Below are 27,142 nucleotides of genomic sequence, written 5' to 3' on the forward strand. Positions count from 1 at the left end.
CCAGCAAGCCATTTAGTTTGCGGATCCGCCTGTGGCTTGGAGGCAGAGGCTTGGTCAGACACTGAAAGGTGTCGCTCAGCAGGGTCTGACGACGCTGGGATGCAGGGGAGACAGAGGAGAAAGACGAACACTGGCTGCCAGCCTCAATGTCTGTGTCCTGAGTAGCCGAGGTGGAAGAGCGCTTGCGTGCTACTACTGCTGCTGCTGTGGGGGATTCATGACCCTGAGGGAGGGATGATGCTGCTGCGCTGGTGGGCCTTCTGCTCTCAGGAACCCCTGCCAGCAGTGCCTGCTTCCTCTTAAACTCCGCATACTCGCGGCAATGGCGGCTTCTCAGGTGGCCCTGGAGGGATGAGGTACCCATCTTGCTCTGACTTTTCCCACGGCTCAATCTTTTGCTGCATAACCTGCACACCGCATACCTTTTGTCATCAGTACATTCATCAAAGCAATCCCACACTGGTGACTTTAATTTACTGCGGCCCCCACTAGCAGAGGGTGCAGCGGAACAATGTGTGGTAGTAGTTGCCGGAGGTTGCATGGTGGTGGTGCCGGCTGAAGCAGTGTCCTGTCTACTTCCTCCACGCCCACTGCTGCCGATGCCCCTGCCTGACAAATGGCGATATCCTTGCCTAGGCCGAGGTGACTCGTCATCCTGCTCTGCCTCTGACCATTCTTCCACGGACTCAGCAGGCTGCACATAGTTAGGGTCCACAACGTCGTCATCAGCAGCAGCATCATCATAATCCAGCTCTTCCTCTGACTCACCCGCCTCCTCTTCTGTCCCTACATCCCCAGACACAGACCCCTCTTCTTCATCACCAGAACTCAACAACGCTTGTGATTGTGGCCCGATCTCAATCTCTGCCACATCAGTCCCCAGTAAGTCCTGAGCTTCTTGCATCAGCAGGTTCCCAGATGCCGGACTGAGGGACAGAACGCTGTCATCCTGGGAGGGCTGCTGACCAGTGGGTGCTGGGGTGGATGTCACAACAAGCGTGGGACGTTGGCTGCTGCTACTGCTGCTGCTGGGAGTGGTGCTCACAGTAGAGGTCTGGGAGGAAGTCATGATGTCCATGAGTACGTCAGGTTCCATTTGCTCAACCACCACACGGGGACCAGAAACTTTAAAATATTTGGACAATGGCGTCCGCTGACTCGGCCCAGGCTTTGCTGCCCCCCTTTCTGCTGCATCACGACCACATACAGCTGGGCGTCCTCTCCCTGGACGTGGAGCAGTCCCAGAAGTGGCTGAGGCAATTGAACTCCCTTTCCTCTCACCCCGCGAAACCCTGCCAGACATGTTGCTAGTAATGAATCACTGGATGCAGTGGGCACAGTACAAGGTCACTGAAGGATGCACCAGGCACAGTACAACGGCACTGAAGGATGCAGTGGGCACAGTACAAGGTCACTGAAGGATGCAGTGGGCACTGGATATACAACTAGGTCACTGAAGGATGCAGCAGTGGGCACAGTACAAGGTCACTGAAGGATGCAGTGGGCACAGCAGTGGGCACTGGGTATACAACTAGGTCACTGAAGGATGCAGTGGGCACAGTAAAAGGTCACTGAAGGATGCAGTGGGCACAGCAGTGGGCACTGGATATACAACAAGGTCACTGAAGGATGCAATGGGCACACAAGGATGTCACACTGTGTAATGAGATGCTTATATGCCAGCGAGCGAGCAGTGGGCACTGGGCATGGCACAAGGTCACTGACAGAATGAATGAACAGCGCTGGCAGAGAGTGGCGGTGCCGGCGGTGTGACTGGCTGCCTGCAAATAGTACAAGTGTATAACTGTCACTGGAATATACAAGTGAACACTGCAGCTGCACTAACCTGCCTGCCTGCACTACACACAGATAATCCCCACTCCCACTACACTGACTACACTGCAGCACTGAACCTGCCTGCACTACACACAGTTAAATAATCACTAGACTCCCACACTCCCACTACACTGACTACAACTAACTACAGCAATCACTCACTGACTAGCTAACTGTGTACAGTATAAGAGCAGTGTTAGCAAAAAAAACCGCTTTGTTTTTAACACAATAAATGCACTTGCTCAAACAACAATGGCCTGGAGATAATCCTCTCAGCACCACAGTCTAGCAAGGACAGAGCTTTTCCATCATGGCCGCCGCTTTATATTCAGGAGGGGAGGGCATAGCTCCCCTCCTGTGATTGGTTGCTAGGGCCTGGCTGGGGCCCTCTGATTGGCCTGCAATGTGTCACTTCCGCATAGTTTGACGCATTTCCGCTAACCACGACTTCAGCGCCGGGTTCACGAGCGTGAATGCGGATTTCTGTCCGCATTCACGCGAAGCCGAAGCAGATTTTCGTGGTTGAAAATCTATTCACGGCTTAGCGTGTCCGAGGCGGAATGCGTCAAAATGGTCGTGAATCCACGCGTAAGCGTGATCACGACCTGGCGGTGAGCACCACTGCAAACGTGTATCAAGAGCCACATAACAAACCTAGCCTAACTTATTGTTTGTTAGCATCTCTCATACTTATAGCAAAAATTCACCAGCTTATCTCCTGCTAGCTAGAGGACCTCTTTAGTAAATTGCCAGCACACATCCCAGCACACTAGGGGTTAATTTACAAATAATATACTGCTACTACAGCTTTCCCTAATAGCAACGCTGACTTATTGATCAACATTATAGTTTATACTACAAGAATGCTTCAGGAAAAGATTTCATAGCAAGGCCTGTAATCTACTTCATCAGGTGATTGATTTGCAAGTCTTTCAATGGCTGGCTGCAGTCATATGATAAGGGCAGACTTTTCTTCCTGTTTAGGCCCAAACAGGAAGCTAAGGTAAGACATAACCTTGAGTGATCAGAGAGTTACAAATTGATCACATGATATTTAATAAACAATTCTCTAAAAAAAAATTTTAAGACTATAAATCGAATTGATCATCTCCACTGTCTTTTATTAATAACGATTATTAGATGACAAAAGATTATAGTGTTCACCTGGCCTAGGGCAGTTTTTAGGTATAAGCAAACCAGGCAGATGGCTAGAAGGTGATGAGTGCAGGAGGCACCACAAATGCTTTTCTTAGCGTGCTATGATTTATGTAATTTTTATGTGCAGCATTACTAGTTCCATTTAGAAAGGGATGGAAGGTCATTTTTAACACTTTAGCACTCCGGGTAGAAGATTTGAATTGCATAGCAGCGATGTGGCAGCTGGTAATTTTCTTATTAAAGAGGTACTTCAGCCTAAACAAACATACTGTCATTAAGTTATATTAGTTATGTTAATTAAAAAGGTAGGTAATATAATCTCGTACCCACCCTGTTTTAAAAGAAGAGGCAAAGGTTTGTGATTTCATGAGGGCAGCCATCTTTCTGGTTGAAAGGAGGTGACAGGGAGCATGGGACACAGTTCCAACTATCCTGTGTCCTGATCACCCCTCCCAGCTGCTAGGCAATGAGAACAACATCAGAAATCCCATCATGCTTTGCACAGCATCAGGGGAAAAATGCCCGGGCAGATTTATTTGATGGGGCGGAGCTTGGCTTCTAAGCAGCTAAAAATTAGGCTTGGGTATGAAAAACAATTCTGATGCTGTGAAGCTGTAAAAGAAACACCAAGCCTTTTCAGTGCTGCTGAGTAGATTTTTAGTCTGGAGGTTCACTTTAAACTGCAATTGTTTTAGATTCGGTATGTATTGATTGTTGCAACTTTTCTGGATTTCCAGGACATTATTCTTTAAAAGCACAGGCTGTACATAAACAGTATGTTGTTTTTTTTATAAAACACAGTTCTCATAACAATTTATAGAAATGGTTGGGCACGTCATTTTAGGCCAGTAAGGTGTTCTGTCCTGGTAATAATTTGTTTATCCTTTAAAAACTTGTTTTGAGAAACAACAAATTGTTATTGGTGCCTGCATAACTTACATAACTTATTTAATGCAAACGACAATTTTCCTATTCATAAGATTGGGGTTGCCTTGACTGGGGCATCAAAATGCCCGGAAACCGCCCTTTCCAGGCTCACATTACAACTTTTGGGCTGTGCTAACAGGTCCGTCATTTTTGTGCAGCTATATATAAACACCAGAAAAAAAAGAACTTTTGGGATAAATGGGGGTGTGCAGAATCTATCAAAGGTCAGATCTTGCTGAGGGTGTTGGACATAATTGCACTTGCCCATCTGCAGAGTCCATGTCTGCTGCCTTGCTTATGTTCAACATTAGCATTGCAGCCAATAAGTGTCAGGCCTGGAACCTACTAGGAATCAATGCAACGCTTTAAAATCGCCGCAGCGCTGTGTGCAGCGATTCCTAGGGTGATTGCAATTCCCCAGTGCTTCCAATTTGCATTTTGTTTTTTTAATATGACTTTATAATACTTACCCGGCGTCCTTCTTCAGTCCGTAGCCCAGCCCCCCAAAGGAAGAGGTCATGGGTGTTTCTCCAGGACCAGTCAGAGAAGCCCCTGTGACCTCTTCCTTTAGGGGGTGGAGCGACGGACAGAAGAAGGAAATGAAGACATCGGGTAAGTATTTCAAGTTTTATTTTAAATGTAATTACTCGGGCCCCCAAAGCGATGCATGGCTTATATGCTTTGCATTGAGCAGTAACATGCTCACAATACTGCATGTCCTGCATTTGCTAGTAACCCCTGATCGCAATCAGACTAATGGGTTCCCCCTCACTTACTTTCATTGGTAGAGAGTTTTTGGGAATAGTCAGTGATCCTAAAACCGTTTCCAAAACGCCTTAGTGGGTTCCTGGTCTTATGCTGCTTAGCCATAGTAGCTTCCATTCATCTCTAAAGACAAATTTACTGTACATTATGGGCCTTTCAACACTGAATCGTAATTTCCACTTTTCAAGCTCGCTGCAATTACAGTGGGTGCAATTACAATTCCAGACGTAAAAAAAAGTTTTTCAAATGGGAGATCGCATAGCAAATCAAATAGCATAGCTATGTGATTTGCAATAACTCTCATTCATTTAACCCAATTGCAAACGCAAGAAGAATGCAGCAGGCACTACATTTGCGATTGGGTCAAAAACAGATTGCACTACTCTGTACAGGGTACTGTGATTACTAAGTTAATCACAGTGTCCTTAGAATTGGTAAAACGCTTGCGCTACAAAAATCTGAAACACATGCTATGTGGGAAGGCCCAAAAGCCATTTAAAATAAACTCTATGAAATGTGTGACCACATGGGAGCAATGTGTGATATTTAGTGAGTCTGAAGCAATTATATAAAAAAAAAAAAAAAAAACCCATACTCTCCTAAGGAGAGAGAATGCTCTGGGTCCTATAGAGCCTTCCCGTTCCTCTAACGGTTCCAGCGTTCCAGCCCAGCATCCCCCGTTCAAATCCCCTGCCGCGGTAGGCTTTGGGAGCCTGAGTACTCCTGAAGACAGGCAGCTCTGTACTGTGCGAGTGTGCTTGCGCATGCGCAGTACGGAGCGGCCCGTCTTAGGGAGCACTCGGGCTTTTTAAAGACTGCTGAGGCCTGCCGCAGAGAGCAGTCTCTGACCCGTCAGTCCGAGATTACTAACAGGGGAGAAAGAGGAGCAGGGAGGCTCTATTGGAACCAGCGACTTCCCTCTCCTTAGGTGAGTATCTTTTTTTTAGACACCCTTTAAGTCCATCTATGGCATTTTCACCACACTTTCTTTTTTTAATTTTAGGGGCAAAATGAAGAGAATTGCGTTCCAGTTCACACCCTACAGCTGGGTAAAGTTTGAGTGGAAGCCGGCTTCAAGTTTGAGACGATGGCTGGCTGTCTGTGGCATTATATTTGTAGTAAGTATAGACTTTTATAATGAAATCTCTGTCCGACTTTTGACAATGACGGGCAGACATCCAAGCTCTTGTCTCCAAATTCCTTACTAGAACAAAGGGATGGAGCGACAGAGAAGAAGTCAGAACAATTTACTGCAGGCCATGTTGAAAACTAGTTCTGACTGAAATCAGAACAATTCAGCATTGATGGAGAGTAGAAAGTATTGTGAATTGCTGTTTGTTCTGCCGTATAAGATAAAGTACCAGGCTGAGTTTACATTGGCAGTTTGAAGAGCAGAAAAACACCCAGCTGAACTATCCATGCAAGTAAATGTGGATCCTATGAGGTGCGATTGCTCTTTCACCGTCCTCGCCGGCGGCTCGGTTGTCCTCATGTCCTGGAATCAGCCCTGGTAATCTGGCCGGTCATGCGCTTTTTGCGCACGTGTGGCTCTGCCACGCTCCCTCCCTCGGGACTGTCACACAGAAGAGTATGACCGGCCCGAATACTGGGGCTGATTCCAGGACAACCGAGACGCTGGCAAGGACGTTGAAGGAGCGATTGCACCTCATGGGGCTAGAGGAAGCCCCAGGTAAGTATGAATATGCCTAGTGTCTGATTTACTTTAAAGGGGTTCTGTTGATGTTTTAAAAAACCAAAACTGCCAATTACAGCTGCAGCTGGAATGTCCCGTGCCATCCTCTTCCGATGCATGTTCCCCGCCACCGGCACCAGTGTAATTATTCGTCTAACTAGACAAATAGAAGTGCGGCTCCGAGGCCGTGCGCAGGAGCGAGCGCGTGCGTCAGTGGAAGCTTACTGCGCAGTACCAAGTGTCCCTGTACTGCGCCTGCGTAGTAAGCGGACGCGCGCGGGAGTGAGCACGCAGCTGCACTTCTATTCGTCTAGTTGGACAAATAATTACAGCGGTGCCGGTGGCGGAGGATAACGCTGGACATTCCAGCTGCAGGGGGCCGATAGAAATAGTTTTTTAAAACCTCAACAGAACCCCTTTAAAGTGAATAGAACATGCTCTCATCCTGTCAAGGCAAGGATTGTGGTGCTGCAAGCTGGGACAACTACTAAACAGGCTCCTAAAACCGCAACTGGAAACAAAATTGCAGAAAAATTGCTTGTGTTCACGTTTTTAGGCTGGATTTACACTGCATATTGCATAGTGCACGCTTTGTGTGTGAACTGCAATGGCGACTGGACATAGACATCAATTTAAAGCCTGCATGCAGAGAAATAGAATAACATGATCCGCTACAGCGTAAATATGCGAACAGTCCCAGCTGGGGCTGCACATTTGGGGGGGGGGGGGGTTCAGGCAGCCGGATCCCCAGCATTGATGGGTGGGCATGATGTCCCTGTGTAGTCTGTTGTCCCCAGTATTAGCAGCAGCCTTTACTCACCTCCCAGACTCCAGCGATGAGCAGCTCTAGCCCCCTTCACTCTGGCCGGCATTCTCGCTCGCACTGCTATTAAGTTCCTGGTCGCAGCTTGATGACGTCTTCAAGCCGGGACCCGACACTTACGTCAGAGCGAAGGGGGATGCCGGCCAGAGCGGAGGGGGAACGTCAGGAAGGTGAGTGGATCCTCTTCTTCCCCTCAGACCGCCGCTGCTCTGTTAGTGATCACTACGATCCGCTGGCAAGCTCTCACTGAGGGGAGATGTCAACTGTCATATGACAGCTTAATCTCCCCTCTCGGGTGCGCACGATTGTGTTGGTAACGGCAGGTGGCGTAAATCTTACGCCGCATCAGGTTTAGACAGCCACAAGTGCGGCGTAGCGTTTACATTACGCAGTCCCCAGAAGGTTAAAGTGACCCAAGGTATGCACAGAGCTATGTTCAAGCTAGACCCATATACTGTGCATTGTCTGTTCCTCTCCTTGTTCCCCTCCAGTCCTTGTTACACCTTGAAAAATGTGACTTCTGGCTAAAGTTACATTTTTAGGAAGAGGCAAGCTTGTTGCAAAGTAACTTCCTATCACCCTCCCATTTCCTCCTCTTACAGAGGAACGGACACCGCACAGAGGTATGTAGATCCAGCATTAACATACTTCTTTGCTTACCTTATCTATCTTCAACTTAGGTGTGCTGTAAAGGTAACCTTAAAGTGTACCTGAGACAAGAGGCGCCTCAGCAATACCAGTTGCCTGGCAGCCCTGTTGATCTATTTGGCTGTAGAAGTGTCTGAAACACACCAGAAACAAGCATGCAGCTCATTGTGTCATATCTGTCAAAATTGTCAGAAACACCTGATCTGCTGCATGCTTGTTCAGGGGCTATGGCTGAAAGTATTGGAGGCAGAGGATCAGCAGGATAGCCAGGTAACTGCTATTGCTTAAATGAAAATAAATATGGCAGCCTACATACACCTCTCTCTACAGTTCTCCTTTAACCTCCTTGGCGGTAATCCCGAGCTGAGCTCGGGGTATGCCGCCGGAGGTCGCCGCTCAGGCCCTGCTGGGCCGATTTTCGTTCTGAAAAAAGCAGCACATGCAGCCGGCACTTTGCCAGCCGCGTGTGCTGCCCGATCGCCGCCGCTCCGCGGCGATCCGCCGCGTGCAGCGGCGAAAGAGGGTCCCCCCAGCCGCCCGAGCCCAGCGCAGCCGGAACAAACAGTTCCGGCCGGCGCTAGGGGCTGGATCGGGCGGCTCTGACGTCAGGACGTCGACTGACGTCCATGACGTCACTCCGCTCGTCGCCATGGCGACGAGGAAAGCGAAACAAGATAGGCCGCTCATTGCGGCCTATCTTGTTACTTTCGATTGCCGGAGGCGATCGAAAGTACGCTTCCGGAGCGCCCTCTAGTGGGCTTTCAGGGAGCCAACTTTCAGTTGGCTGCATGAAATATTTTTTTTTTAATTTAAAAAAAACCACATTGCAGCCTCCCTGGCAAAATAAATAAACCGCCAGGGAGGTTAAGCCTCGTTAGGGCCGCTTGTCCCTCGCCATCTCCCTGGGTGACCAGGTGAGTTTTCCTGCCACTGGTACCGTTCTATGACTGCGCAGCACGATCTCAGGGATGGTAGTGTTCAGGTGCGCATGCGCGACTTGACCAGGCTCTCAGGATGGATTACCGGGGCCCGGAGCCACCCAGGGAGATGGCGAGGCATGAGTCACCCTAACAGGGCTTAAAGCAGAATATAACTCTGCATTTCAATTTTGCTCTAAAACATTATTTACAGTATATTATATGCAACCAGCATTTTTTTTTTTTTTACTAGACCAGCATTGGAAGGGTTACACAGAGCTTTCAAGTTCCTGGAGATTTCTGCAGACGCATCCGAAGCTGAAATAGATACATTTTGTTTACATAAATGTATCTAAGTGTTGAATGTTATACACTTTGGCTGTCCTCCAGCTCAGTCAGAGAGATGAGTCACATTCAACACTTAGATACATTTATGTAAACAAAATGTATCTATTTCAGCTTCGGATGCGTCTGCAGAAATCTCCAGGAACTTGAAAGCTCTGTGTAACCCTTCCAATGCTGGTCTAGTAAAAAAAAATGCTTTTTGCATATAATATGCTGTAAATAATGTTTTAGAGCAAAGTTGAAATGCAGGGTTATATTCCGCTTTAAGGAAGCACCAGGTAAGTATGGTACCTGAGGCACTTCTCGTCTCGGGGTCCCTATAGATGGATTATAGAGGCTGCCAGGCTGTTTGGCCATGTGCAGATCATTTTGGTTTTAGTCTCGTCAGTGGAGCACCCACAGCCAGCATAAAGCAGAAACAGGACTTCTGATGTGTTTGCAGAGGATTCGCACTACATCCATACAAGTAATATATAAGGATGTCAGCAGTGGCTTCTTCTGAATTCCTTAGTGTACTTGAGGTGATGTGAGATGGACATGTGTATTTACATAGAATTAACTGCCTAATCCTCACTGAGGAGGAATTGCAGCCATAAATATCTTTCCTGACAGAGAACAGCTTCTGAGAGCAGGGGATAGATAAAAAAGGTCAATTATATTTGAGCTCTGGGACATGGAAAGACTGTGTCATTGAGCAGAGACAACAAAACATTAAACTTACTTTTTATGTTTTTAAATATAAAATAAAACTGGGGGAGATCTTCAAAAGATAAATCATTTTGAGGAGTTACAATTGTTTATTTCATCAGTTTTTCACCTCAGGTTCACTTTAAGTTTTGCTAGAGCAAATCTATCAGTAGATTTTGCTGTAAGAAAAGCTTGCTCACCACTTCAGATATTTAGGGGTAAAACCTGTAACTGAGAGACCAGAATTAACCTATCTGTATGTTTTTGGGACATGGGAGGAAACCACACAGACATAAGGAGAACATACAAACTCTTACAAGCCCCATGCAAATAGTGTCTTAGCCCAGATTTCAACCGCGTACCCTAGCACTGCAAGGTTCCTTCCGCTCTTCTATGTGCCACACTAGGTATTAGCTGGGCAAAACCAACCCTGATACTACTTTGGTGATGTACTCACCACAGGTCTACCCTTTATTATTGCAGAGGGTTTTGCAAATGGCTCCTTGATGCAGGTAGCAGGTTCCTTTCCTGTTGAGGTGTTTGTGTAAAGCTTTGGAGCTCAGGCTGTTGTGCCACTACCTGGTGCTGATAGTTTTGGCTCCCTTGGAGTAACATTAGGTAGTGCATAGAAATCTTTCCACCCATTATTTTTTGTATTCTTGTACATGGTGGCATTTTAATGCAACTGGTATTTTATGCTTGGTTTGCTAGTGCAATCATCTCCTGAACATGTATTCTTTATTTTGGTCACTAGATGGAGCTGCTGTGATGCTTTTTCTTGTTTTGTAGTGATACTGTAAAATTGGTGTTTCAGTGTTCAGCTGACACTGGCATGTGCTCAGTCCATGTTCACCCCCCACAGGATAGTTTTGGATGGTGCTGTGATCACACGGTGGGGTTGTTGATCGAAGGTTGGAGAACACTAGAAAACATAAGGGATGCAGCTAACGTGATGTTTTTGTGTGTGTAAAATTATGGATATTGGGTGACAAGTTTCCAGCACTTGCTTTTTTTAATTGAATATTATATTTATATAGCGCCAAAATTTTCTGCAATGCTGTACATTGTATATTGCCTTGTCACTTAACTGTCCGTCAGAGGGGCTCCCAATCTAATCTCAACTGTAGTTGTATATGTATGTGCCTTGTAGTCTTGGGCTAATTTTTAGGGGGGAGCCAAGTAACTTATCTAGATGTTTTTGGGATGTGGGAGGAAACTAGTAACTGAAGGAAACCCAGGCAGACACTGGGAGAACATACAAACTCCTTGCAGATAGTGCCCTTGCTGGGATTCAAACTGGTGATCCAGCAAGAATGCTAACCAGTACGCCACCATGCTGTTACTACTCTCCTAGCCATTCACAGACACTGCACAGAGGTATGTGGGTCCAGCACAAACATACCTCTGTGCTCACTGTACTGTGCCTAGATTTGCCTCGGGTTAGGTATCCTTTTTAAAGGGAAATAAGTATAGCAGCCTCCACGTTTTTCTCACTACAAGATCATTTTAATTGAAAATGTGCCGTAACGTTTCACAGGTCTGTATTCATAATTGGTGTTGCCCTTTAAGATCCACTTATGCCTGAGACAACTGTTACTTTTTATTTGGTATCTGAACTTATTGATTAGTCAATATAATAATTGCAATGGTGGCAAACAGTAAGCCACCATTATTAACCATTATTTTGTTGTTCAGTTTTTATTGGCAGAACTAAACACATTTTACCTCAAATTTGTCCTGTGGATGCCTCCAGAACACTACTTGGTCTTACTGCGGCTGGTCTTTTTTGTGAATGTGGGAGGCGTGGCCATGAGAGAAATCTATGACTTCATGGATGACCTGTAAGTTTCTGTAACAGTCGTAATCTTACAATTCCTTGTGACTTTCATCAGACTGTATTGTGCGCCTTGTGTAAGAAACATACAGGTGGAGGGAAGGGCAATCCCAGGGTGGTCACTACACCCACTCATTGCAACACAAATTTCAGGGGGGTCCCCACACACACAAAAAAGTGAGGTCCGTTCAAAACAGATAAACTTTATTAACACACACCAAAAAAGTTACAAGTGCCCATTTTCAAAGCAGCTGAATATGCTGTATTATTGCAATATAGATAAGCATAGATTCCAACAATGTGGTGCAATCTAGCAGGCATTTTGCCCATAAGGCCCCCATAAGTTTCATTAATTTTCTGTCTGGTGAGAAGTTTCCCTTGATGGAGGTGTGATGCTTTTCCAACCTAATTAGCTATGTAACTATGCAGTAATCCAAACCTTCCAGTAAGTAATCCTCTTTCATTCATCAATCACCAACTATACTGGAACAGCCTGACAGCAGTTCTTAGCTAAAGTAGGATAACAGGCTGGATGGTAATAAAGTACTACAAAATGCTATACATTATCTCCCATTACACACCACCAGTGTATATCAAAAATATCCACCTTTGGAAATAAAGCAGAGAAAAATTCTCAAAATCACTAATAATACTTGTATAACATTGTAATGAATTGCACAGTACGCAGTTACCTCCTGGGGGCTCAACACTGCTAGAATGTTATATGGGGTATAAAGAGACCAAAGAGCCCTCCTAAGGCCCCTTTTACACTATCAGGGTAAACCTGCGTTGCATCACCCTATTTTGCCACAAGGGGCCGCAAAAGCAAGGAAAGTCTATGGAGACCTGTATTGTAGACCCTTGCGGCATGCTGAAAGTAATCGAGCCTGTGCAAAGGCAACGGCGTTTTACAGCAAGTACCGGGCTTAACGCACAGTGCTTGGGGTAATGGAAGTCTATAGGCGATGCACGTGGTGTAAACGCCGACCGACAGAGTTCCCAGTCACGTATTTCTCCTAAGGGGGGACATCACTGGGGGAGGGAGCACTTTGCATATGATACTGTCGGCGCACTCTGTTTGTCATTTCTTGCATTGTGGTGGGATGTGGCAGGAGCGTCCCCACCACAACACGTCATATTTTTTTCCCCCTCAGATACACATTAAGAATGCAAATTTATATCAAGCATAACAACGCATGTATTTTTATAGCACTTTTTTCCTGTCTGACTCAAAGCGCTTGCGAGGCAGCCACTAGAGCGCACTCAGTAGGCAGTAGCCGTGTTAGGGAGTCTTGCCTAAGAACTCCTACTAAATAGGTGCTCGCTGAGCTGAGCTTTGAACAGAGGTCTCCTGTGTCAGAGACAGCTTAAAGTGGATCCTAGATAAACTTTTACTCATTGCATAATTGTGTTCCTTTTCATATACTTTATAGGACATTTCTCAAGCCAAATACTATATATATATATATATATATATATATTTTAATTCAGAATCAGAATCCTTTTATTTCGCCAAGCACGACTGGGTCGTGCCCGGAATTGGTTTTAGCAACAAAACAGGCACAAAAACAGAAAATTTGGCAATAGCATTGAATTGCAGCAGTAGAAAGACAGTGAGAAAAGGACAGTGCGAGATAAAGGCAGACGTTGCATTGGTAGCCGTAACAGTAACAGTGCAAAGAGAACAAAAGATAAGTAACAATGAGGGACAAAAAAGAACAGACCTTTTACATAAAATTAAAATAAAATTAAAGGTAACACTTTCAGCAACATGGGCTCAGCAGCTAGAAAGAAAGGTGCAACATTGGGGAGGGGGGGGGGGGGGGGGGGGCTTAGTCGGAGTTTAAGAGTCTCACTGCTGTGGGGAAGAAAGTGTCTCTGTCTCGTTGTTTTGGTGTGGATAGCGCGAAACCTCCGGCCCAATGGTAGCCGTGTAAAGAAACGATGACCTGGATGTGATGGATCATTGGCAATCTTCTTTGCTCTGGAGCCCATCCTGGAGTTGTGACTGAGCTCCAGTGGGGGGAGGGGCTTCCCAATTATTCTCTCCGCTGTTCTGATGACCCTCTGTAGTTTGTATCTGTCACCGGCCGAGGCACCAGAGTACCAGACGAGGATGGAGGAGCAGAGGACCGACTCGATAGTGGCAGAGTAGAAGGACTTAAGAAGTTCTTGGGCCATGCCGAACTTCTTTAATTGACGCAGGAAGAACAGCCTCTGCTGGGCCTTCTTTTGGGTTAAGGTAGTGTTCGCCTTCCAGTTCAGGTCATCTGAGATTGTTGTGCCCAGGAGGCGAACGTTGGGTACTCTTTCAACTTCGGATGCATCTATGTAGATCGGGCCGGGGCTGGTGCTCTGCCTTCTGAAGTCAATGAGCATCTCAACAGTTTTGGTAGTGTTGAGAACCAGCTTGTTCTCCTGGCACCAGTGGCAGATCCTGTCCACTTCCTGTCTGTAAGCCCGCTCGTCGTTCTTGTTAATGAGGCCACCAATGGTGGTATCGTCGGCGAATTTGATTACCTTAACGGAGTTGGTCATGGATATACAATTGTTGGTATAGAGCGAGAACAGGAAAGGTGACAGGACACAGCCTTGAGGGGCTCCAGTGCTAGTAGTTCTTGGCCTGGACGAGATGTTGCCCAGCTTAACAATTTGGGACCTGCCTGTTAGGAAGTCCATGATCCAGCAGCGAAGGGTGGGGTGAACGTCAAGGTCTACAAGGTTGTTATGCAGTATCCAGGGGCTGATGGTATTGAAGGCCGAGCTGAAGTCCAGAAGGAGCATTCTGGCATATGAGTCTGGTCTGTCCAGGTGGTCCGTGATGTACTCCAGGCAGATGTTGATCGCGTCGTCAGTGGATCTATTTGCTCTGTACGCAAATTGAAACGGGTCCAGTTGGTGCAGTGTGGAGTCCTTAAGAAAGGATAGGATCACTTTCTCAAAGATCTTCATGACAACGGATGTGAGGGCCACTGGTCTGAAATTATTAATGTCCATGACACCTTGCTTTTTGGGGACAGGGATAATGGTGGATTTTTTAAAACATGTAGGGACCTTGCCTTCATTTAGGGACTTGGAGTATATGGGAGTAAGGATGGGAGCCAGCTGCCGTGAGCAGGTTTTCAGGCAGGCTGGGGACACACCATCAGGGCCTGAGGCTTTCCTTGCATTCAGCATCGACAGGTGGCGCAGGACCACAGCCTCGCTTACTGCTGGGGTGGGAGAGCTCGGGCTTCCAGAGAGGGGGGCAGTGTGTGTAGGATGCCGCTGCAGTTCCGTTGGGTCTTCGAACCGGCAATAGAAGTCACTTAGTTCCTCGGCTAGCTCAATGCTTGGTGTGGCATGTTGGGGGGGAGGCTTGTAGTTTGTGGCCAACTTGAGCCCTTTCCAGACAGCCCTTGGGTCGTTTGAGCTGAGGTTCTGTCTCAACCTCTCCGCATACTCCCGTTTTGCTGCTCTCAGTTCCTTGCTGAGGGAGGTCCTGGCTGTTCTGAAGTCCTCTAGGGAGCCAGACTTGTGGGCAGCTTCTTTGCGCTTCCACAGCTGTCGTAGCCGGTTAGAAAACCAAGGTTTGTTATTTGGGTAGATTTTGAAGGACTTAGAGGGAATGCAGGATTCCTCGCAGAATCTTATGTAGGAAGTGACAGTGTCCGCCCACTCGTCCAGGTTTGGAGATTCCAGGGCTTTCCAATTCGTGCTGTCAAAGCAGGCCTGGAGTTGGTTCTTTGCCTCAAGTGACCACACTTTAGTGGACTTTAGCACCGGCTTTGCTGATTCCAGTCGTCTCCTGTGGGTGGGGACCAGGTGGATGAGGCAATGGTCGGAGGAACCCAGTGCAGCCCAGGGGATAGCCTTGTAAGCCTCTCTCAGAACCGTGTAGCAGTGGTCAAGAGTGCTAGTGTTCCTGGTGGGGCAGGCTACATGCTGGTGGAACCGTGGCAGCTCCCTGCGAAGGTTAGCCTTGTTAAAGTCGCCCATGACAATGAACAAGGAGTCTGGGAGGGTCATCTCCCACTGAGTGATGAGTAATTCTCTGAGCCTTAGTAGCAAGGGCTTATGGGAGCTCAGTCTGGGCAGGAGGAGGAGGTTGTTACTAGCCAGAGATTTCAGAGGCAGAGGGGAGGAGGAGAGAAGTTTTCACAGGTTGAGGGGAAGAGATGCAGATCAGCTTGCCTGTGTGTAATGATGACAAACAGAACATGGCTTCCCTCCTTGTATGACAGGAAGAAATAATCATATACTGTTGAAGCTGTTTGCAGCTTCCTGTTTGCTGTGTAAACTATCTAAACTTTAGTTACTTGTTAGGCTCCCTGCACACTACATGTGATTTCGATTTTTAATCGGTACTGCATGCTGCGGTTTTTTCTGCATTTTTTTTTTATAGCATCCAGGGAAAATCGGAATTGCAAATCGGAATCGTAAATCGGATTTGCAGTGTGCAGGGAGCCTTATAGTTAGTTTTTCATCTCGGATCCACTTTAACCACTACACTCGATGACTTAAACCTCTATATCTAAGCTCTTAAGAAACCTCCAGGCTCCTTATTGTGTCTGGCCTTTTTTCCTTCTTTTTGCCCCTTGGAAGTGTGTATAGAGCGGGCACGCAGTTGGAACTCCGAATGGGGGGGCTGTATCGGTAAGAAAAGTTGGGGGAGCAGTACGCCATAAGGAGCCTGGTGGTGTCTGGAGGCTTTTACAATACTGTGCAAAGTTTTAGGCAGTTGTGACAAAATGCTGTAAACAAAGAATGTTTTAAGAAATATAAATAGTGATTGATTATTGTCAATTTACAAAATGCATAGTGAGCGAACAATTGTAAAATATAAATCAAGTCAATACTACATCATCAAGGTCTCCCCCAGACAAAGATTTCAAAGCAGACTGCAGTTTCAAGATATACTGTTCAAGCTCTTATGAAGAAGCACAAAGATTGTAGACGCAGTGGTCAGCCAAGGAAACTTAGTGCAGCAGATGACACATCAAGATTATTACCCTTTGAAATCGGAAGATGTCGGGCAGTGCCATCAACTAAGAAATGTCAGAAACCAGTGGGACTCACCCAGGTAAACGCATCTACTGTCCGGAGAAGTCTGGTCAGAATGATCTTCATGGAAGAGTTGCAGCCAAAAAGCCATACCTCTGTCGTGGAAACAAGGCCAAGCGATTCAAGTATGCACAAAACCATAGGAAAGGGAGTGTAGAAAAATGGCAGTAGGTGCTCTGGACTGATGAGTCAAAATTTGCAATATTTGCCTGTAGCAGAAGGCATTTTGTGCTTTGGAAGGCTGGAGAGCAGTACAATGAGTGTCTGCAGGCAACAGTGAATTATGGTGGAGGTTCCTTGAACGTTTGGGGCTGCAATTCTGCAAATGGAGTTTGAGATTTGGTCAGGATTTGGTTCTCAATGCTGAGAAATAATGGCTGATGCTTATCCATCATGCAATACCATCAGGGAGACATACGATAGGGTACTTATTTAATCTGCAGCAGGACCACGACCCGAAACATACAGCCAAAGCCATTAAAAAGTATCTTCATTTTTAAAGAAGTCCTGGAAGTGATGGTATGGCCACCACAGAGCCCTGATCTCAACATCGAGTGTGTCTGGGATTAGAGATGGCTCGAACCTCCGATTTTCGGTCCGCGAACGCGAACTTCCGCAAAAATTTGCGAACTTCCACGAACCGCAATGGCAAAGTGGGATACACGTCAAAAGTCCCGGGGAAAAATCAGGATTTGACGCACAGCAGCGGTTTAAGGGCTGAAATCACATTTGATTGCTAAATTGGAGACCTAAAGTGCTTTAAAACATCTTGCATGTGTATACATCAATCAGGGAGTGTAATTAGTGTACTGCTTCACACTGACAGACCAAACTCACTGTGTAACGCACCGCAAACAGCTGTTTGTGTAGTGACGGCCATGCTGGACTGGTGTGCACCATGGCCAGAGTGCAGGCGATGGCGGTTTTCAGCTGAATGACAGAACAACAGTGACAGAGTGTCCAGCCGATCGAATTTGGTCTGTCCACAATGAAGCAACGACCTTATTATCTATCTTCTTGAGTCAGGTGTGCCCCCCAACCACAACACACTCATATAGTCGGTGGTCATTGCTTTATTGTGATACGCAAGCCCCTTCACCGCGGCAAGGAAACGATCACAAAGGGGAATTGACACATGTACATGCCTTTTTGTTTTCTTGTTGCAGCTGCAGTGCAGCCAGAAAAATTAAGTAGGCATGTACTCGCACCAGAAAAATTATCGGAATCCGCCTGGAGTCCTGGTGGACCCTGTTGATGGTGGCAGTCAAGCAGCCTGCAGGCAGAGATGCTGTGTGCTGAGTGTGCGCTGCCACTCAGCCGAGGAGGAGGAGGACTATAGCCGAAGAGGATGTAGTAGGTGGAGAAGGAGAGGAGGTGGCTGCAGGCCTGCCTGCAAGCCGTGGAGGTGTCATCACTAGGTCCGCTGCACAGCCACGTACTCCCTGCTTGCCATCGGTCACCAGGATGACCCAATGGGCTGTGTAAGCAATGTACCTGCCCTGACCGTGCTTGGCATACCAGGAATCCGTGGTCAGATGTACCCTTGACCCAACGCTGTGTGCCAGAGATGACACCACTTGCCTTTCTACTTCAAAGTACAGTTTGGCCACAAATTTTCGGAAAGCCTCAGAGTCCACCAGCTGGTATGGTAACAGCTGGTGGGATAACAGTTCCGCCAAGCCAGCTGTGAGACGCCAGGCAAGGGGGTGACTGGCAGACATTGGCTTCTTCCGCTCAAAGATTTCCCTCACGGACACCTGGCTGCTGCTGTGGGCAGAGGAGCAGGAGCCGCTCAAGGTGAAAGGCGGAGTGGAGGAGGTTGGCTGTGATTGTGAAGGAGCAAGGGAGAAAGCGGCTGAAGATGATGCACCTGAAGGAGGAAGAGAAGGAGGGTAGCTTTTCTTTTGTGTGCTGCTTTTGCTGAGGTGGTCTTCCCATTGCAGTTTGTGCCTTTTCTCCATGTGCCTTTGTAAAGCAGTTGTCCCTACGTGGGTGTTGGCCTTTCCACGGCTCAGTATTTGGTGGCAGAGAGTACAGATTGCATTGCTCTGATCTGTGGCATACACACACAAAAAAATTCCACACCGCTGAGCCACCCTGGGGTATGGGCACTATGGTGACGTCAGCAGCTGACGTTGAAGGGCATGTTGGCTGGCTGGCCATAGGTGGCGATACATGGCGCCGGACACTGCCACCAGCTGTTTCTGACGAGCTCCCCCTGCTTCTTTCAGGAACTTGTCTCCCCCTACTCCTCTCTAACTCCACCTCTGAACTGTCCCCTTGGTCATCTCCTCTATTGGGAACCCACGTGCCATCCGTTTCATCATAATCATCCTCCCCAGCTTCGCTTGTATCAAACACCTCCAAAACTGCACCAACAGCAGGTACTTCATCATCCTCCTCCTCACACCTTACGTCCATAGTGTCGCCTAACTCAGACATATGAGGTGGTGTAACTTGCTTAGCGCTTTCATCTTGTTTTAACAATAATGGCTCTGAATCAGTGATTTCCCCACCAAATAACTCCTATGAAGTGTCAAATGTAGCGGATGTGGTACTTGGAGTAGCGCTGGTGGCTGCGGAAGATGAGGTGTTCTATGTTAAATAGTCAACCACATCCTGACAATCTTGGGAGTTGATGGGACGTGCCTTCTTCTGAGCACTGTACTTTGGTCTAGGGCCGCATGAAATCACGTCAGCACGACCTCGAACAGACTTGCCGGGTGGCCTGCCTCTCCCTCTGCCTGTTTTGTCCACATCGGGGGGGGGGGGGGGGGGTATGCACTGACTTGACTAATACAATGTGCAGACGCACAGGTGCAGTGAAAGGTATGCAGTGACTGGTATTACAATACAATGTGCAGCTGTCACACAGGTCCCGTTAACAGGTATGCACGGACTGGTATACTATACAACGTGCGGTCACACAGGGGCAGTGAACATGTATGCAGGGATTGGTATTACAAATGTGGAGCTGTCACACACAGATACTGTGAACAGGTGCAGTGACTGGTGGTATATTACACTGCGTGTGGTCATGTAGGTGCGCTGAACAGGTTACAGGTATGCACTGCAGTGATTGGTATTACAAATGTGCAGCTGTCACACACAGGTACTGTGAACAGGTGCAGTGACTGGTGGTATATTACACTGCTTGTGGTCATGTAGGTGCGCTGAACAGGTTACAGGTTTGCACTGCAGTGATTGGTATTACAAATGTGCAGCTGTCACACACACACACAGGTTCCGTGAACAGGTGCAATAACTGGTGGTATTAACCATGCGTGCGCTCACGTAGGTAGGTAGGTAGGTGCACTGAACAGTGAACAGGTGCAGTGATTGGGATTACAAATGTGCAGCTTCCTGTCACACACACAGGTAGTCACTGAATGTGCTGGGCCTGGCAGTGGCACAGTAGGAATTACCACCAAGGGACCAAAGGCCAGCTGCAACTGACTGACAGGGCTGTATATAATGCAAGTGGGCCACACAAAAAATAAAAAAAAATGAACAAGATTAGCTCTCACAAGAGCTGTTGAGGGGTGCTTTTTTAGCAATAAGAATCAGCAAGGAGCAAGCTAACAAGCCTACAAGAGCCGAACTAAGCTTACCCTATGTCTGCAGCAGCTCTCCCTTCTCTAATTACTGCAGGCACACGAATGAGTGAAATGCCTGACGGAGTGTAGCCTGATTGGGTACAATGTGCCTGCTGACTGCGATGTAGAGGGTCAAAGTTGACCCTAATGATGTAGTATAGGGGTGGATCGAACTTCCGAAAAAGTTTGCGGTTCTCCGCGATCGCGAACCACGGAAGTTTGGCGGTTACCGTTCGCCGGCGAACCGTTCGGGCCATCTCTATCTGGGATTACATGAAGAGACAGGAGGATGTGAGGAAGCCTATAGCCACTGAACATCTGTGGTTAATTCTCCAAGATATTTGCAACAACTTCCTAGCGGAGTTCCTTCAAGAATTGATGCTGTTTTGAAGGCAAAGGGTGGTCACACCAAATATTGATTTGATTTAGATTTCTCTTACGGTCATTCACTGCATTTTGTTGATTGATGAACATAACTGATTAACATTCCATTTTTGAAAGCATTCTTGGTTTACAGCATTTTTTCACACCTGCCTGAAACCTTTTCACAGTACTGTATATTATCAAGGTTAGGAATTTATTTTTCTTTACCGTCTCTTTCATCTTTAGGTTTTCTTTAAAGTAAAATTAAAGCCACCTAAAAGAAAAAGTAGATGCTTGCCTATGTTGAGGGAAGGCTCAGGATCCCATAGGTCCTATGTTGTTGTGTGTGTATATGTGTGTGTATATATATATATATATATATATGTATATGTATATATATATATGTATATATATATATATATATATATATATATATATATATATATGCTGCTGCCTGATTATGCAGGGCATTGACTGTCATCTGTGACTTGCTTGTGCATGGCTGCAACGTTACAGTATCAGTCAATCTGCAGAAAAATGTGGACAGAGAGGCACACAATAAGTACTGTACCTACGTCAACTGGTGAGACCTATGGCTTCTGTGCAAGCTGTTGCATGATTGATTGCAAATCCCTGCATACTGGGCACTGTAGAAGATAAGGGTCCGCACCACTTCCAGATAAAATTCCAACTTTTATTGAAGATCCATAAATGCCGTGTAGCAGCTACACACTGCTATTTCGGGTTAAGTTCTCTTTTACAAGCCGTTCAGCATAACTAATGATATAATAATTGTGCAGACCCTGATCTTCTACAGAGCTATTCCAACCCTGTTGGTACAAGGGGTGGGTCATTGCACTCCCGCTGGGGGTGCTGTTCCAGTCCTTGAAAGCTGCATACTGGGCACTGTGCTGTGAACACTTGCTACACCATTGAAAAAGAAAAAATGACTCCCAATTGCTGACTGATTGAATTAAGACACAGTACTAACGTATACTTTGTGCTTGAGCATGACAATTTCTGATATAGTAAACCGCTTTGCCTGGTCCCTTGGCATTTACTATAAAAGGATTCTACTTTGACAGTAAAGGATTTGTTCATAGAGAAAAAGAGATGAGAAAAGAAGTTACAATGGACTTATCACATCAATCATTCTGTTACCAGTCACTTTTCATCTATTTTTGGAGGAAATGTGACCGTAAAATCATGTACACACATAGGTTAATGATTTTTCAGGATTGCTGTGGGTAATAATGTCACTCTGGTCCATAGGCAGAAATGAGCTACTGAGCTCTCTGGCAAGCATCCCTGTCTTATGGAGTTGCAGCAGGAACTACAATAGTAAATGGTATCTAACTCAGCAGATAGCTGGAGGGGGGGGGGGGGGGGGGGTAATGATTCTCACTCTAAATTCTCACCTGGAACAATCGGGAACAAATATTATGAAGAACCACAAAATGGCTTGTTTAGCTGATATATTAATCGAAAACAAAGTTTTTGTCTTAAAACAGCGCTCGTAAGCACACATTTACCATTTGATATGTTGTCTGAATCTGAATATGTTGTCTGAGTTAACTTGTAAATGAAAAGCTGAAATATTTTTTTTTTTGTGTGTTTAGGAAATTCCACAAAAAGTTGGGCCAGCAAGCATGGATGGTGGCTGCAATCACGGTGACAGAGTTCCTCATAGTAGTTAAATATGACCCGTATACTTTAACACTAACCATACCATTCTACATAACGGAGTGTTGGATTCTGGGTATAGTTCTTGTCCTCCTGTGGACGGCATGGCGTTTCTTTCTCAGGTGAGAAAACTCATTTGGGGCTGAACGAGCTGTTTTTTTGTTTGTATTTTTATATACTACAGAGATTACAGGAATCATTGATAAGCATTTAATATTAAATGAAACTGCTAAAGCAAAACAAAATTCAAGCTACAAGATATACAGGTCCTTATAAAAAAATTAGCATATTGTGATAAAGTTCATTATTTTCTGTAATGTACTGATAAACATTAGACTTTCGTATATTTTAGATTCATTACACACAACTGAAGTAGTTCAAGCCTTTTATTGTTTTAATATTGATGATTTTGGCATACAGCTCATGAAAACCCAAATTTCCTATCTCAAAAAAATAGCATATTTCATCCGACCAATAAAAGAAAGTGTTTTTAAAACAAAAAAAAAGTCAACCTTCAAATAATTATGTTCAGTTATGCACTCAATACTTGGTCGGGAATCCTTTTGCAGAAATGACTGCTTCAATGTGGCGTGGAGGCAATCAGCCTGTGGCACTGCTCAGGTGTTATGGAGGCCAAGAATGCTTCGATAGTGGCCTTAAGCTCATCCAGAGTGTTGGGTCTTGCGTCTCTCAACTTTCTCTTCACAATATCCCACAGATGGGGTTCAGGTCAGGAGAGTTGGCAGGCCAATTGAGCACAGTAATACCATGGTCAGTAAACCATTTACCAGTGGTTTTGGCCCTGTGAGCAGGTGCCAGGTCGTGCTGAAAAATGAAATCTTCATCTCCATAAAGCTTTTCAGCAGATGGAAGCATGAAGTGCTCCAAAATCTCCTGATAGGTAGCTGCATTGACCCTGCCCTTGATAAAACACAGTGGACCAACACCAGCAGCTGACATGGCACCCCAGACCATCACTGACTGTGGGTACTTGACACTGGACTTCAGGCATTTTGGCATTTCCCTCTCCCCAGTTTTCCTCCAGGCTCTGGCACCTTGATTTCCGAATGACATGCAAAAGTTGCTTTCATCCGAAAAAAGTACTTTGGACCACTGAGCAACAGTCCAGTGCTGCTTCTCTGTAGCCCAGGTCAGGAGCTTCTGCCGCTGTTTCTGGTTCAAAAGTGGCTTGACCTGGGGAATGCGGCACCTGTAGCCCATTTCCTGCACACGCCTGTACACGGTGGCTCTGGATGTTTCTACTCCAGACTCTGTCCACTGCTTCCGCAGATCCCCGAAGGTCTGGAATCGGTCCTTCTCCACAATCTTCCTCAGGGTCCGGTCACCTCTTCTCGTTGTGCAGCATTTTCTGCAACACTTTTCCCTTCCCACAGACTTCCCACTGAGGTGCCTTGATACAGCACTCTGGGAACAGCCTATTCATTCAGAAATTTCTTTCTGTGTCTTACCCTCTTGCTTGAGGGTGTCAATGATGGCCTTCTGGACAGCAGTCAGGTCGACAGTTTTACCCATGATTGCGGTTTTGAGTAATGAACCAGGCTGGAAGTTTTTAAAAGCCTCAGGAATCTTTTGCAGGTGTTTAGAGTTAATTAGTTGATTGAGATGATTAGGTTAATAGCTCGTTTAGAGAACCTTTTCATGATATGCTAATTTTTTTATATAGGAGTTTGGGGTTTTCATGAGCTGTATGCCAAAATCATCAATATTAAAACAATAAAAGGCTTGAACTACTTCAGTAGTGTGTAATGAATCTAAAATATATGAAAGTCTAATGTTTATCAGTACATTACAGAAAATAATGAACTTTATCACAGTATGCTAATTTTTTGAGAAGGACCTGTATGTGAATGTTAACTCATCATTTTATAGATGCTTAATTTATCTATAATAATTTCCAAGCTTGCCCTTGTGTGTCAGTATGTTTTTCCGTCTTGCACCTGCTCCTCTCAGCTGTGGTGCCCTTTTCCCCGCACATGCCTTCTCCTGGCCTGCCCTGCTGGGATTGGCCGCCGCACTGATTAGATGGTACTTGTGACATCTACAGAGATGGCGTTCACATTTCTTCCCTGAACAGCGTAGCTGCTGCCTTATAAACATCCAATTTTAGTTGGCTAGTTTTACTACTCCTGTGTAATTTACCTAGAGCTTGCCTAGCTTTACTAATTTTAAAGTGGTGCAGTGCGGTTTATGAACACAGGAGGGAGGCCGTGCATAATAGATATGTTAACCTCTCCCTACACTTACAATAACCACAATAAAACAAGTACCAGTAGTTCTACTCCTCCCCACAATGAAGCTTCAGACAAGTCCACTAGAGAACACACCAGGTTTTGTATGAACGAATTCACTTTAATTCTTCAGTCACCAATCTTCAAAGTTGTGGACATAGCGTGCAAAAAAACGATTTCAGAATTCTCTCTCCCTACACTTGCTTCCTTTCCTGTTGACTATTTAAAAGGTTCCAGTTGCTATTATAGTGTATTTATTTCATGTGTTGTCAGATGTTCCCTTATTAGTGTTTAAAGGACTGCTATCATGAAAACAATGTAAAATACATGTAAACACATAAAATTAAGAAGTACATTTCTTCCAGAGTAAAATGAGTCATAAATTACTTTTCTCCTATGTAGCTGTCACAGTATGCAGTAGAACGCTGACAGAACCAACAGGTTTTGGACTAGCCCATCTCTCCATAGGGGATTCTCAGCATGGCCTTTATTCTTTATTAAGACACTCCCTGAAAAAGATTTATACAAAGATGCTTGCCAGCCTCCCTGCTCGCCGTACACTTCTTTGGCAGTTGGATGGAGCAACTGCCATTCACAGTGCTTTTGAAAATTAAAAAAACCTTGAGAATCCGCCATGAGAAGATGGACTACTCCAAAACCTGTCGGTAATGTCAGATTTCTACTACTTACTGTAAGTGACAGCAACATAGGAGAAAAGTAATGTATGGCGCATTTTACACTAGAAGAAATGTACTTCTTATCTGAATGTGTTTACATGTATTTTACATTTTGTGATTTTCGGGATAGTGGCCCTTTAATCTACTTCTATTAGTGCATTATATTTTGAATATTGTATGTGCATTTATTTATATTTTAAAGCTGATCACGAAGTGAAAAGTAATTTATGGGGTTAACACCTTATACTCCTGTCCCAGGAGAGTGTGTCTGAGGTCCCAGCTACACTTTTCTTTTTTTTCTTTTTTTTTTTTTAATCAGGAACTACCTTGGCGTTGCTGTCGCCTTTCAACAGGGCGCCAACTTTAGTTTCATTTGTCCCATAGTGTTTATGCCTAGATGGGGCAGCCACATTGGAGGTGGTATCCTGAAGATCTTTGGCAGGGAAGGAGTACTTCTAAGAAGTCATGCCTCGGGGATTAGTTTGGACAGGTGATAGATATGCAAGTCATCCTGTGCCAAAGCAGCATGTGATCACAGCAAATCTATCAGTTTATCAAACAAATCACATGGTTCTCCATGAGTTCTCCTAGATATGACCATCAATACTTATGACGTGTAGAGAAGTAGATTAGCGGGGGCACTCACTGGGGAAGCGAATGTGTTGCTTTCTCCCCAGAGGTTACATATGAACTTTATGCCCAACAGCTGTCACATTACCCATTGCTCAGTGGACTGTAGACCAAAATCACTGCATAGTCTATATAAAGCAGTAATTTATAAAATGTACATATTCATTTTTTCAAAAAGAATGTTAAACTCGACTTTCAAGTGAAAATGCCATTGAAAATCATTTTGTAATAAGCTTGTAATTTTTTTTTTTTTCGAGAATTTTATTGCTAAAATAAACTATTTTTTTTTTTCCACAAATGTTTGATATACCAATTTTTCCGCGTTTTACGAATTTTCGCCAAATTGCAAAATTTACAATTTATTTTTGCAGACATTTTCTCGAAACTGAAAATGGCATTTTCAATGCGAAAAGGCAAAAATTTGCAATGAACGCTGGTTAACACTAAGGCAACCACTGTGATAACAGGTGGGAAGAATAAACCCGACCCCACATAGGTTAAGATGTCTCTCTGTTCCCCTGGGGGGTACTCACTTCGGGAAGGGGGAAGCCCCAGGGTCCCAATGAGGCTTCCCTGCGTCTGTAGCTGCAGGCAGTCCAGCACTGGCTCCCCCGAAGAGTCCCGGAATCCTCCCTCTACAAGCCTGTTAAAGGACTTCCGAGGCCAAAATGGAGAAAATTACACTTTACCTTTTTCTTAGCAGAATCCACATAGGGCGCCCTGCGCGTCCTCCACTCCATTCCGCCGTCAATGTAGGCCTTTACGTTCCCCCAGGGCTTGCCCCGATCCCACCGATCGATGCCACTCCTAAGATGGCTGCCGCCTTGATCCGCGGCTGCGCAGTACGCTTTGCCGCGATTGCGACTGCCTTTAGCCCGACGTACGCTTCAGGAGGATGCCGGGACCCACTACGCGGCGGGAGGCGGGCTAAAGACTGCGCAGTCGCGGCAAAGCGTACTGCGCAGCCGCGGATCAAGGCGGCGGCCATCTTAGGGGTGGCATCGATGCGACCCGTTCGGTGGGGTCGGGGCAAGCCCTGGGGGAACGGAAAGGCCTACATTGACGGCAGAACGGAGTGGAGAACGCGCAGGGCATCCTCCGTGGATTCTGCTAAGAAAAAGGTAAAGTGTCATTTTCTCCATTTTGGTCGTTTAAGTCCTTTAAGCGCTGATTTATTCATCTCTCCCCGACTCCAGCAGCGGCGCTATTGCGACTCTCCGCACGGAGATGGGCGAAAATAGCCGATCTCTGTCAGGTCCGCTCTACTG

At 45.8% G+C, this 27,142-nt stretch overlaps 1 protein-coding gene across 3 annotated transcripts in view; it reads left to right on the forward strand.

The window, feature by feature from the left end:
* The window catches only part of PTDSS2 (phosphatidylserine synthase 2), a 149,024-nt gene that overhangs the window by 115,447 nt on the left and 6,435 nt on the right, over positions 1–27,142 (forward strand). For all 3 annotated transcript variants that reach the window (XM_068261000.1, XM_068261001.1, XM_068261002.1), the window contains 3 exons: positions 5,690–5,804; positions 11,495–11,640; positions 22,255–22,440. In XM_068261000.1, coding sequence (XP_068117101.1) covers positions 5,690–5,804; positions 11,495–11,640; positions 22,255–22,440 — 447 coding nt within the window. The remainder of the gene's footprint in view (positions 1–5,689; positions 5,805–11,494; positions 11,641–22,254; positions 22,441–27,142) is intronic.

The sequence above is a fragment of the Hyperolius riggenbachi genome, chromosome 11 (assembly GCF_040937935.1).
Source record: "Hyperolius riggenbachi isolate aHypRig1 chromosome 11, aHypRig1.pri, whole genome shotgun sequence".
Lineage (NCBI taxonomy): Eukaryota > Metazoa > Chordata > Amphibia > Anura > Hyperoliidae > Hyperolius > Hyperolius riggenbachi.